Source organism: Phascolarctos cinereus, unplaced genomic scaffold (genome assembly GCF_003287225.1).
Source record: "Phascolarctos cinereus isolate Bilbo 61053 unplaced genomic scaffold, phaCin_HiC Scaffold_726;HRSCAF=1367, whole genome shotgun sequence".
NCBI classification, from domain to species: Eukaryota; Metazoa; Chordata; class Mammalia; order Diprotodontia; family Phascolarctidae; genus Phascolarctos; species Phascolarctos cinereus.
The window spans coordinates 102,484,988-102,498,342 of NW_027556098.1; the positions used below are offsets into that span (position 1 = coordinate 102,484,988).

General features: G+C 37.4%; 1 protein-coding gene across 6 annotated transcripts in view; it reads left to right on the plus strand.

Annotated features, from left to right (window-relative positions):
• The window catches only part of SLC35A5 (solute carrier family 35 member A5), a 41,678-nt gene that overhangs the window by 13,884 nt on the left and 14,439 nt on the right, over positions 1–13,355 (plus strand). For 5 of the 6 annotated variants that reach the window (XM_021007115.2, XM_021007116.2, XM_021007112.2 and 2 more), the window contains exons 3-4: positions 8,320–8,418; positions 13,039–13,172. In XM_021007115.2, the coding sequence (XP_020862774.1) occupies positions 8,320–8,418; positions 13,039–13,172 (233 nt within the window). Of the gene's footprint in view, positions 1–8,319; positions 8,419–13,038; positions 13,173–13,355 lie in introns of those variants that run through there. The other variant, XM_021007118.2, reaches the window with a different exon arrangement.

Sequence of the window (13,355 nt, forward strand, 5' to 3'; positions counted from 1 at the left end):
CCCCTGTTACATGTAAAAACAATTTTTAACATTAGTTTATAAAACTTTGAGTTCCAAATTCTCTCCCTTGCTCCCTCCCCAACCCCACCCACATTGAGAAGGCAGGCAGTTCAATATAGGTAATACATGTATAGTCATATAAAACATACCCATAATAGTCATGTTGTAAAAGAAAACATGGGGAAAAAAAACTCAAGAAAAATTTTAAAAAAATTTTTAAAAGTATGCTTCAATGTGTATTCAGACACTATCAGTTCTTTCTGTGGGGATGGATAGCATTTTTCATCATAAGTCCTTCAGAGTTGTCTTGGATCATTGTATTGCTGAGAATAGCTAAGTCATTCACAGCTGATCATCTTACAATATTGCTGTTATTTTGTACACAATTCATTTCACTTTGCATCAGCCCATACAAGTCTTTCCAGGTTTTTCTGAGAGTATCCTGCTCATCATTTCTTATAGTACAATCATATTCCATCATAATCACATACCACAACTTGTCCATTCCTCAATTGATGGGTATCCCCTCAGTTTCTAATTCTTTGCCCCCCAAAATAAGCTGTTATAAATATTTTTGTATATTTAGGTCCTTTTCCTTTTTTTAAAGAAAAAATCTCTTTTAGGATACTCACATAGTGATGGTATTGTTAAGTCAAAGGGTATACATGGTTTTATAGCCCTTTGGCTCTACAGAATGGTTGAATCAGTTCACACCTCCACCAAGCGTGCATTAATGTCTCATTTTTCCCACATCCCCTCCAACATTTGTCATTTACCCTTTCTGTCCTATTAGCCAGTGTAATAGGTCTGAGGTAGTATCTTGGAATTGTTTTAATTTGCATTTCTCCAATCAGTAGTGAGTTATAGTATTTTTTCATATGGTTATTGTTATATTACCTGAAAACTGATCTTATCTTTTGATTATTCGTTGGTTGGGGAAAAGCTTTTATTTTTATAAATTTGACTCGGTTCTTTATATGTTTGAGAAATGAGGCCTTTATCAGAGAAACTTGCTGCAAAATTTTTGTCACAGTTACTTTTACTAACTGTAGTTCTTCTATCCTATTCCCTCCCTCCCCCCATTTATTCTATTCTCCCTCACCTTTCACCCTGTCCCTCCTCAAAAGTGCTTGCTTCTGACTATCCCCTCATTCAATCTGCTCTCCCTTCTATTACACCTCAACCCCCTGGCTTCTCTTATCCCCTTCCTCTCCTATTTTCCTGTAGGTAAGCTAGATTTCTATTCACAATTGAGTGTGTATGTTATTCCCTCTTTGAGCCAATTTTGATGGGACTAAGGGTCACTCACTCTCTCTCACCTCCCCCCTCTTTCCCTCCACTGTAGAAGCTTTTTCTTGCCTCTTTTATGTGAGATAATTTCCCCCTTCTACCTCCCTCTTTCTCCAAATATATTCCCTCTCTCTCACCCCTTAATTTAATTTTTAGATATTATCCCTTCATATTCAACTCACACCTGTGCCCTCTTTGTAAATATATTCCTTCTGTCTACCCTAAAAATGTGAAAGGTCTCATAACTTACAAATATTATCTTCCCATGAAGGAATACAAACAGTTTAACCTAATTAAGTCCCTTATAATTTCCTGTTTGCCTTTTTATGTTTCTCTTGAGTCATGTATTTGAAAGTTAAATTTTCTATTTAGCTCTGGTCTTTTCATCAAGAATGCTTGAAAGTCCCCTATCTCACTGAATGTCTATTTTTTCCCCCTGAAGGATTATATTCAATTTTGCTGGATAGGTGATTCTTGGTTGTAATCCAAGCTCCTTTGACCTCTGGAATATCATGTTCCAAGCCCTACTAATGTAGAAGCTGCTAAATCTTGTGTTATCCTGACTGTGGCCTCATCATGCTTGAATTGTTTCTTTCTGGCTGCATGTAATATTTCCTCCTTGACTTGGGAACTCTGGAATTTGGCTATAATATTCCCAGCAGTTTTCATTTTGGGCTCTTTTTCAGGGGGTGATCGGTGAATTCTTAAAAGAATATCAGGACAATTTTCCTTGATAATTTCTTGAAAGATGTCGTCTAGGCTCTTGTTTTGATCATGGCTTTCAGGTAGTACAATAGTTTTAAAATTATTTCTCCTGGTTCTATTTTTTTTTTTTTGGCAATTGGGGTTAAGTGACTTGCCCAGAGTCACACAGCTAGTAAGTGTCAAGTGTTTGGTCTGAGGCCGGATTTGAACTCAGGTACTCCTGACTTCAGGGCTGGTGCTCAATCCACTGCGCCACCTAGCTGCTCCCCTGCTCCCCATCTATTTTCCAGGTCAGTTGTTTTTCAGTGAGATATTTCACATTGTCTTCCATTTTTTCTTTCTTTTTTTTTGTGGTTTTGTTTTATTGTTTCTTGATTTCTCATAAAGTCATTAGCTTCTACTTTCTCCATTTTAATTTTTATGGAATTATTTTCTTCAATGAGCCTTTGGATCTCCTTTTCCATTTGGCCAATTCTGCTTTTTAAAGCATTCTTCTCCTCATTGGCTTTTTGGACCTCTTTTACCATTTGGCCTAGTCTATTTTTTAATGTGTTATTTTCTTCAGTGTGTGTGTATGTGTGTGCGTCTTCTTTATCAAGCTGTTTACTTGTTTTTCATGATTTTCTTGTATCACCCTCATTTCTCTTCCCAATTTTTCCTCTATCTCTTACTTGATTTTCAAAATACTTTTTGAGCTCTTCCATGACCTGAGATCAATTCACGTTTTTCTTGGAGGCTTTGGATGTAGGGGCTTTGACTTTGTTGTCTTCTTCTGAGTGTGTGTTTTGATATTCCTTATCACCTTAGTAACTTTCTATAGTCAAGGGTTTTTTTTTTCCATTTTTTGCTCATTTCCCTAGCCTATTACTTGACTTTTAATTGTTTATTAAAGTAGGGCTCTGCTTCCAGGGTGGAAGGTACACTGTTTCAATCTTCTGGGGTTTTGTACAGCTTTTTTCAGATATACTTCTAAGGACCTGTAAGTTTTCAGTTCTTCCAAGGTGGTATGATCTAAGAAGAGGTCTTTACTACTCTACTGGTGTGTGTTCTGGTCTGTGAGCAACCGTAAGCACTCTTTTCTGCTCTTGAACTGTGGGTCCCCCCCTCCACTGTGGCCACAAGTTCTGTTATGGTAGTGTTCCCCTTCACCCTAGGACTGCCACTCAGGACTGTGAGCCAGGTCCAAGTATGGGCAAAGCAACAGAGTACTGCTCCAGTGCTAGCAAAAGACCCCCTTAATCTTCTTCTGACCAGTTGTCCTGGCTGTGGGCTAGGAGCTCCGTGAGCAGATACTGCCACTGCTGATTCAGTTACTCACAAGACCTACTCCTGGTTTGCTATGGTCAGGGCTGTGCTGACGTGGTACGTGCTAGAGTGTGCTCCACTCTCACCCATGCGTGACAGACCTTTCCTGCTGACTTTCTAAGTTGTTTTTTTGCATTTGTGGGCTGAGAGGTCTTGAAACAGTCACTACTGCCAGTGATTTGGTCACCCCAAGGCCTGCCCTGGGTTTCCTGGGACCTGACCTGTAGTCCTCTCTCACCCTTGTGCAATAGACTTTTCCTGCTGACCTTTCAAGTTGTCTTGGGCTGGTAATTTGTTTCACTCCATCTTTTTATAGGTTCTACTGCTCTAGAATTTATTTAGAGTCAGTTTTTTAAAGTATTTGGAGGGTTTTGAGGGAAAGCTCAGGTGAGCCCCTGCCTTTACTCTGTCATCTTGGCTCCACCTCTCCTGATGACCAACTTTGATAGATTTAGCTCTTCTTGGCAATACAATGATCTAAGACAATTACAAAAGACTCATGATGGAAAATGTTATCCACATCCAGAGAAAGAACTATGGGGTCTAAATGCAGATCAAAGCATACTATTTTCTTTTTTCTTTCTCATGGTCTTTCCCTTTTGTTCTGATTTCTTCTTTCACAACATGACTAATGTAGAAATATGTTTAATATGATTGTACATATATAACTATATCAGATTGTATGCTCTCTTGGTAGGGGGAGTGGAGGGAAGGAGAAAAAAAATTTGAAATTCAAAATCTTATAAAAGTGAATATTGAAAACTATCTTTGCATGTAATTGGAAAAAATAAAATACTATTAAGTGGGGAAAAAACATTAGGAGAATTATTGGATAGACATAAAGTCTTTTCCAAATGTAGCCTTCTGTGACTTATTAGATTTTTGTGCAAACCACTATGCTGGCTTTTGGAATGAATGAATGTGTGTGTGTGTGTGTGTGTGTGTGTATGTGTGTGTATGTATATGTATGTGTGTATATGTGTGTACATATATATGTATGTATATCTAAGTATATATATAAATACCCACATACATACACACATATGTGTATATGTATATACATGTAATGTGGAATAATCTCTGCTAATAAGACATTTATGATGCATGAAGAATACATTTTAAATTGATTAGAACATGATTGAGATCAATTTTCAAAAGACTGACAAAAAAAACCAAAATAGAGCACAAAAAAAGGAGGAATAAATTTAGGTGAATGATAGTTAAGGAGTATAGAAAGAGGAAATAGGCATGTGAAAGTAATGATTTAATGATTCCAAAATTCTTTAGAATGTGCATCTATGTAGTCCCCTACTGGTGGAAGTTTTATAATATCCTTACTTCTCTGGATGTTTGCTTAGAATATAACAATATTATGGCATAATAATTATAATGTCACATATATGTATGTATAACTTTAATCCATTAATATTGAAAAATTCTTCAATAATAGTAGGAGGTAAGTGCAATAGGTATTATTATCCTCAATTTACAGATGGGAAAACTGAGTCTCAAAGAAGTGATTTACTTCTCTGTCATTACCTAGTTAATAAATGTCAAAGGTAGAATTAGAATCCAGTCATTTCTAGTTAAGGACATTAGTTCCAGCATTTTCCCCACTATACCATTCTGCTTCCCTGAGTAAGTAATGGACATAGGGCTGAAACTTAGCCTTTTTGACACTAAGTCCAAGTAGGAAAAAGCACTGACCGGGAATCAGGAGGCCCTGGATTTTTTCCCAGCTCTGGTTTTTAACTTTCTCTATAGCATGAACGCAAGGGTTTTGTGAGATTCAAATAAGATGGTGGATTTAAAGCACTGTGCAGGTCTTAAAGTGCTATATAAATGTGAACTATTATAATTATTATTAGTAGCCTACAGTCTATGCACTTTCGATGTGGTAGTGACTTTATTCGCTGAGCTTTCAACTGCATTCCTGCTGAGCTCAAGTAGTGTTTATTGAACAATATAAGGGTGTGGTGGCAATAGGCTCTCTGGAGGAAAAATGTAAACTTTTAAGTTTATTTATTAAATAAACTTTTAAGTTTATTTTGGTATTAGTAACACTTTCTTAAGTATCTAGACAATTAACAGAGCAATAAGTCAAGCCCTGATTTGTAACAATTGCAGATTTCTGAGGTATAAATGCTCATGGTGAAAACTAAACAGTTGACTTGCTGGTTAGAATTGGCACTAACACACTCTTCCATAGGCAAGTCATTTGATCTCACCATTTCTGCTAGCTGTCATTTTATTTCTCTTCTCTCCTCCATAGCTAACCTCCTTGAGAAAGCCGTCCACATTAAATACCTCCACTACTTCTTCTCTCATTCGTTTCTAAATCCCCTACATTCTGTCTTCCAGCCTTATCATTCATCTGAAACTGCTTTCTCCAAAGTTATCAATGAACTTTTTTTTTATTATTTTTTTTTAGCTAGGCAGTGGGGTTAAGTAACTTGCCCAGGGTCACACAGCTAGTAAATGTTATGTGTCTGAGGCCACATTTGAACTCAGGTCCTCCTGAATCCAGGGCCAGTGCTCTATCCACTGCGCCACCTAGCTGTCCCTCAGCAAACTCTTAAATGTCAAATCTGGTGACCATTTCTCAGCCATCATCCTTCTTGACCTCTCTGCAGCCTTTAACACTGTCAATCACCCTCTCCTCCCAGAAACCCTCTCCTCCCTTAGGCTTTTGTGAAATCTCCTAGTTCTTACTCTACCTTTCTGATTATTCCATCTTAGTCTCTTTTTTGGGATCTTCATCAAGGTCATGCCTGTGACCATGGATGTTAGTGAATAAGCATTTGTTAAGTGCCCATTATGTGCCAGCACTGCTAAGCACTGAAGATAAAAAGAAAGGCAAAGGTCAGTCTTTACGCCCAAAGAGCTCATAATCTAATAGAAGAGACAACATGCAAACACCTATGTAAAACAATCTATATATAGTGTAAACAGTACATAAACAACTGAGGGAAGGCGCTAGAATTAAGAGGGATTAAGAAAGACTTCTGATAGGTGGGATTTTAGCTAGGTCTTGAAGGAAGCCAATGGAGCCAGGAGGCAGAGATGAAAAGGGCCGAGGATCACCAGTGAAAATGCTTAGTCAGGAGATGAATTGTATTGTATGAGGAACAGGAAAGGTCCAATGTTGCTGAATCTCAGAGTACATAGGAGGGGAAGGAGAAGGAGAAGGTGTAAGAAGACTGGAGCAATGGGGAGGAGGGATGGCTGAGTGGTAGAGTTTTAATGCCAAATAGAATTTTATATCTGATCCTAGAGATAATAGGGAGTCACTAGAGTTTATTGACTTGGGTGAGGTAGGAGGAGGGAGGAAGCATTATCAGATCTGCACTTTAGAATGACAAGGCTGTGTCCTAGCCCTTCTTCTTTTCTTCATACTGTGTCATTTGTTAGTCTTCAGTTTCATGAGTTCACTTGTCATTTCTATACTGATGTTTTCCATATTTATTTACCCAGCCTTGACCTCTCTCCTAAGCTCCAATCATCGTCTGCCTCTTGAGCATACTGGATTGGATGCCCTTAAACTCAACATGTCCAAAGCAGAACTAATTATCTTTCCCTTCAAACATTCCCCTCTTCCAAACTTCCCTGTTACTTTTTTTTTTTTTTTTTTAAGATAAAGCATCTATTAAGCTTTTACCATATGCCAGGTACTGTGCTAGATTCTGGGGATACAAATGCAAGAAAATAAGACAGTCTCTGCTGTCAAGGAGCTCCAATGGAGGAAGACAGTCCATAAAAGGGAGCTGGAAAGCATGGAGGGGGGGGGGGGTTCCAAGGCTGCTGAGCAGGTAAAGTTAGTATGTCTGGGGCTACTCTGAAAAATATCAGTCCTGGCCAGGGACACAGAAAACAGGAGAGAGCAGGCCTCACATTGCAGGCATCCTGAGGTGCAGTCTAGGGAGGGAGTGACCTGGGAATCCTTCCCTATTGCTGCTGAGGGTACCACCATCTCCCAGAAACACAGACTCACAACCTTGGTGCCATCCTTGGCTTCTTGCTCCCACCCACCTCATATATCTATCAGTTGCCAAATCTTGTCATTTTAACCTTCATAACATCTATTGTATAGATTCCCTTCTCTTCATTCACATACCCATCACCCTGGTATGAGCCCTTATCCCCTCACACCTAGACTATTACAGTAGCTTCTGGGTGGTCTTCTTGTCTCACACCTTTCCTCACTCTAATCCATCCTTTATCAAAACTACCTCCATTATCAAAGATAATTTCCTAAAACATGGGTCTGACAATGTATCCCTTTTCTCAACATACTGCATTGGTTCCTTATTACTTCTGATATCAAATATAAAAGGCTCTTTGGCCTTTTATAGCCCGACCCTTACCTTTCCAATCATCTTACATTTGCTCCTTTCTACAAACACTACAATCTAGCCATACTGTTCTTTGGACAGGACACCCATCTCCTGACTGTGTTTTTTCACTGGCTGTCCACCCATGACTGAAATATTCATCCTTCTCACATCTGCCTCCTGGCTTCCACCAAGATTAAGCTTAAATCCCACTTTTGGTGGAGATGTTTCCTGTTCCTCTTCTCTGCACTCTCTACCCCCAATAGTGTCACCCCTCTCAGGTCATCTTTCACTTATGCTGTATTTATCTTGTATGAATATCTTTTTTCATATTGTTTCCCTTTCCTTAGAATGTGAGCCCCTTAAGAGCAAAGATGTTTTTACTTTTATTGTCTACCCAGTGCTTAGCACTGCGCCTGGCACATAATAGAATTTTAATAAATGCTTGTAGATGACTGAGCCTCAGTTTCTTCCACTATAAATGGTGATATTTATACTCTCTAATTCACAAAGTTTTCATGGGAAAATGCTATGTGAATACCCAGATATATTCCAGTTCTACAAATTGTCTATAAAACAACGTTTCACTAGAAGCACATTTATAATAAATGCTTCATAAAACATTTATCAAATTAACGACTATATTAATGCCAAATAGAGTAACAAATTCCTCTCTATTCCTTTTCAGAGAATAAATATGATTATCTTCCTACAACTGTCAACATGTGTTCAGAACTTGTGAAGCTGATTTTTTGTGTGACTCTGGCAATCTGGGCTTTGAAGAAAGGTAAGGGAGGCCCATCCCTCAGAGTCTCTTCATCAAGTTAGAATGACAGGTAGCACAGTGGATAGAGTGCCGGACCTGAAGTCAGGAAGATTTGTCTTCATGAGTTCAAATCCAGCCTCAGACGCTTACTAGCTGTGTGATCCTGGGCAAGTCACTCAACCCTGTTTACCTCAGTTTCCTAATCTATAAAATGAGCTGAAGAATGAAATGACAAACTACTCCAGTTGCTCTGCCAAGAAAGCCCCAAATAGGGTCTCAAAGAGTCAGACGCAACTGAAATGACTGAAAAACAACATCAGCATTCTAGAGCTCGAAGGGACCTTATAAATCATCTTACCCAAACTCATTCTACAATTGGGGAAACTGAGGCCCAGGGGAAGTTGGTCACAGACTGCTAAATAAGCATTTAGTTCAATTCACCAAGCTATGAAACACCCACTGCGTGGACAAAGACAAAAATGGAAAAATGAGTGCCTTCCCTCAAGAAGCTTGCTTTTTGCTAGGAGGAAACATGTACATAAATGCTATAAATATAAAATATCTATGAAGAAACTGAAAAATAATTTTTTTCAGGGTGGGGAGGATAATGCTAAATATTGAGGGTATTGGGGAAGGCCTCATGTAGAAGATGGAACTTGAAACAAGCTTTGAGGGAACTAGGGATCCAAGATTCTTATGTGGCACCATTTGGGGTTTTCTTGGCAGAAGTATTGGAATGGTTTGCCATTTCCTTTTCCAGCTCATTTTACAGATGAGGAAACTGAGGCAAATAGGATTAAGCGACTTGCCCAGAGTCACGCAGCTAGGAAGTAACTGAGGCCAGATTTGAACTCAGGTCCTCCTGACTCAACTAAGAGCTGGCCCAGTAGCTATATAAATATAAGCAATTATTTTTAATAACTTGTTTTTCTCATCTTTTTCTGTTAGATCTGGGACAAGTCAATATTTTATTATTCTTTTAGATTTTATGTTCTGTCTACCATATCAGAAGTGTATAAAGTAACTGCTTTTGGGGGTTTAATAAAAGTATTTTTAGAATGTAAGCTTACTCTCTTTATGCTTACTGAAAGCATCCTTGGTACAACTTTGGTAGCAGATGGGACAACAGGAATGATATGGACCTCATCCTCTTCCCACATAATTTTTTTGTTTTGTTATTTTGCGAGGCAATTGGGGTTAAGTGACTTACCCAGAGTCACAGAGCTAAGAAGTATTATGGCCGAATTTGAACTCAAGTCCTCCCAACTCCAGGGCCGGTGCTCTATCTACTGCACCACCTAGCTGCCCACCCACCCCCCAATATAATTTTTATCTTCTCTACTAGGTCTATATATTTTGAAAATTTTGCATTCATTTAGTTTGCAGAGTATAATATTTCATTTGGTAACTCTATCTAAAATGTTATTCTTAAGTTCCTTTGGATCAGTGTTATTTCTGGGTAAATGTGGGCAACAGTCCAATCTGTGATAATGGTTTATTTTCCAATAAAGATTATTGGTTGAACTCTTCAGGATATTTTGAAATCTATATTAGACTTTGGGTATTTGTAATCTGTCAGTCAGTGAAAGATTACCATGTATAATTTTAGCAGCTAGTCATGTATTCTAGCTATTTGATAGGTGCTACGTTTTTTAAGCTTGTAGTGATGTGCTACACAATTTCTATTTCCTTACATAATCAACATTAATCACTAAGTCTGGACCCCTTACAGACAACCCTTCTATAATCTCTGGTGGCAAATACCTGGCACTGAATTGCCATCATAAACAAATCTGTATGACTCATCCATTTATTTGATATTTCTTTGTCAGCATATTGTCATCCCAGTTCATACAGATATTACCTAAAGAGGGCCTTTTGACTTCATTCTTGAGTTTTAGCCATTTCATAGATTCTCAGAGATAAATCATTTTTAGATTACACTACACAAATCCAGTGGCATGTACTTGTTATTCAGCTTTTACTGTTGCTCAGTAAAGCAATGTCTGCTTATTCCAAAATTATTTCTCTAGATTATTGATCTGCTTGTCATGTTCTCTAAGAATGTCTATAAAAACTCTTCTTCCTTTTTGGTAAGGAAGTATTCTTTTTTTTTTTTTAGTTGTCTTAAGGTGATAGAGCCTTTTTCTTTTAATATTGTATGGATTTTTGTTGTGGTACAGTTTGCAGCTTCATAAGTGTACCCATATTTATATATTTTGTTTTTACATCACCTTCATTTCTGAATATGTTCCTCTTCATCATCAAGTCATCCCTTGTAACAGAGAATTTTTCAGAAAGGAGGGGAGGGAGAAAGAAGATCAGCAAGACTCAGCAGTTTATCAGCTGATGTTGATTGTCTGGGTGACCTCTGTCAAGAAGCAGCAAGGTGCATTTTCTCCCAGGGCCAAGGTTACATCACATTCAATTTCTTTTGTTGTTGTTCTTTCCATTTACACTGTTACAGTCTGGAGGTATAATGATGAGAGCGCTGCCTGGGGAGTCAGGAAGACCTGGCTTCAAATGTGACCATAGAGAGAGTGACTGGCTGTGTATTCATGGCAAGTCACTTAACCTTTGTGGGTCCCCATCTCCTCATCTGTTAGGTGGAGAGAATAATAGCACCTACCTTGGAGGGTAGTTATAAGGATCAAGTGAGATAACATTATAAAGTGTTTTACTAACCTTACAGCATTGAGTACATATTAGCTGTTATTATAGACATTATTTATATTGTTTTCTTGATTCTCTGCATCAGTTCATATAAGTCTTCCCATGCTTCTCAGAGTTCTTCATATTCTTTGTTTCTTGAAATCCAGGAGTCTTCCATTACATTTGAGTACCATCGTTTGTAGAGCTATTGCTCAACTGGTGGCCGTTGGCTTAGCTACAAACTCTTAAAAAGATGCACTTAGCTTGTAACTCAGAATATTGAGTTATTTTTATATAATCCTGAGTTAATTTGTAGATAAATTTTGTATTTTGTCTCCCCTTAGGTGAGTTCCTTTTAAGGACCATTTCATTTTGGTTTTGTATGCCAGGCTTCTCTTGATCTACAATCAAGTGTGTAGATTCTGAGTTACATTACCTATTAGAAAAAAAGTCTGTTACAAATTCTCAGTTAAACTTTTTTTAGTCATGAAACATGTATTTTGAACTTGTAAATGTTCTGTTAATTCATGTAATAATTTATATTTTGAAATTTTTTGGATAGAATGAAAACTTAGCCATAACAGTAAAAAATGGCATACTGATTGTAAAATCTGAAATAATAATATTTTTGTCTCTTTCATAATCTTTCTAATGTAACAAAATCATTATCCTTCCTAATGAGATCTCTGTAAAAGTATATTTCTGTAATATATAAGTTACCCCTTTTTCATCTTGCTATTTCTTAACCTGATGTTGGTTAAAAATAGCCAAACCACAAGGCATTAGTTTCTTTGTTTCTTGGTATTAAATTTGCTGTTGAAATAATACCATATAGTTTATTTAATAATAAAAAAATTAAACAAATGATTAAGTAGGCACTTAATAAATGCTTATTGATTGAATCCTGTTACTTAATCATGTTGCCTGAGCTATTTATGTTGTGGGTGCAGACCATATTAAAAAATATTATATACTTTCTGTTTAGTATTGGTTCTGAAAAAGCATTAGTGAATAGAGTGCCAGTCTTGGAGTCAAGATTCAAATTATAGTTCTGACACTTATTACCTCTGTGACCCCAGACTGATTATTTGACCTCTCTGTCCCTCAAAAACTCCCTAGGACTTTATCTACTAAGAAGTCTTTGTTGGGGGAGGGAGTAGCTCATTCTGATGAATTCATGAATCATTAGAAAATCATGTATCGAATCTGTTCTCTTGCATCTAGTAAGCTTCAACTGTAAGGCTTAATATAAACAAGCGATTTCTAAGAGCTAGCCTAGGAAGAGAACCTCTAGCAGTTTACTACATTTAAGAATTTTATTTCATATTAGACTAAACTTCTTAATCTAAAATTCTGGATAGGAAATGTTGAAAGATGCATGAAACTTGGGCGTTTTTATGCTTTGTACCATTGGTCTTCCTACCCTTTTCCCTCTCTCTATGGGGTGACTTCCACTAGAGTTTTTTGGAAACCAGGGTATATTCAGATTATTCAGTTGAAGGTTAAGGTTAGTTTTCTTTAGTGCCACAGAGGTGAGTTCCAATTTGAAATCTAGTCCATCTTTTTAAGCCCACAATGAGAAAATAAGTATCTACTCTAAATATCTGCCTATTTCTTCTAGCTTATTGCCTCATTCTTCCTTCTTAGTCTTACGCCAATAGATGTAAAGCAAAATCATGTACATATTCCTGGATCTCCGAAGTTGTTACTTCCAGGATCTCAAGTAAATAGAAATCATGGTCATCACTCTCCCTGTGTTTCCCAAAGGCAGAGGAGAGGTACATCAACAATATATAAAACATTTATATTCTTGGCTATGTTCATTATTATCCTTTATTTTCTAAGGTTATTTAACATTCATGTGACAAATCCATAAATCCTTTTTTAAGGAAGTATTTTTAGAAATGGAATCTAGTTTTGTCTTGTCATCTAAAAGTTTGATCATTTTCACCAATACCAGTTCCATATCCATTTTATCTTTTCCTGTAGAAGACTATCAGTGTAAAGAATTTGGATGTGCCTCTTGGAGAGAACTCTGCCATTATATGAAGTGGTCCATTCCTGCCTTCCTTTACTTTCTGGATAACCTGATTGTCTTCTATGTCCTGTCTTATCTTCAGCCTGTAAGTAAACTTGACAAAAAGAAAAAAAAACAGCATTGAAGCACCACAGGAAAAAGTCCCTGAGCTGTTCTTGTATTAGCACATTTGTTGGCTTTGTCTGTCTTATATTGAAATTGGCATTGGTGCCATTTATTCCAGTTGTTGGTCTTGTTGGGTGAGCATGAGCTGTTTTTTAAATTCCAG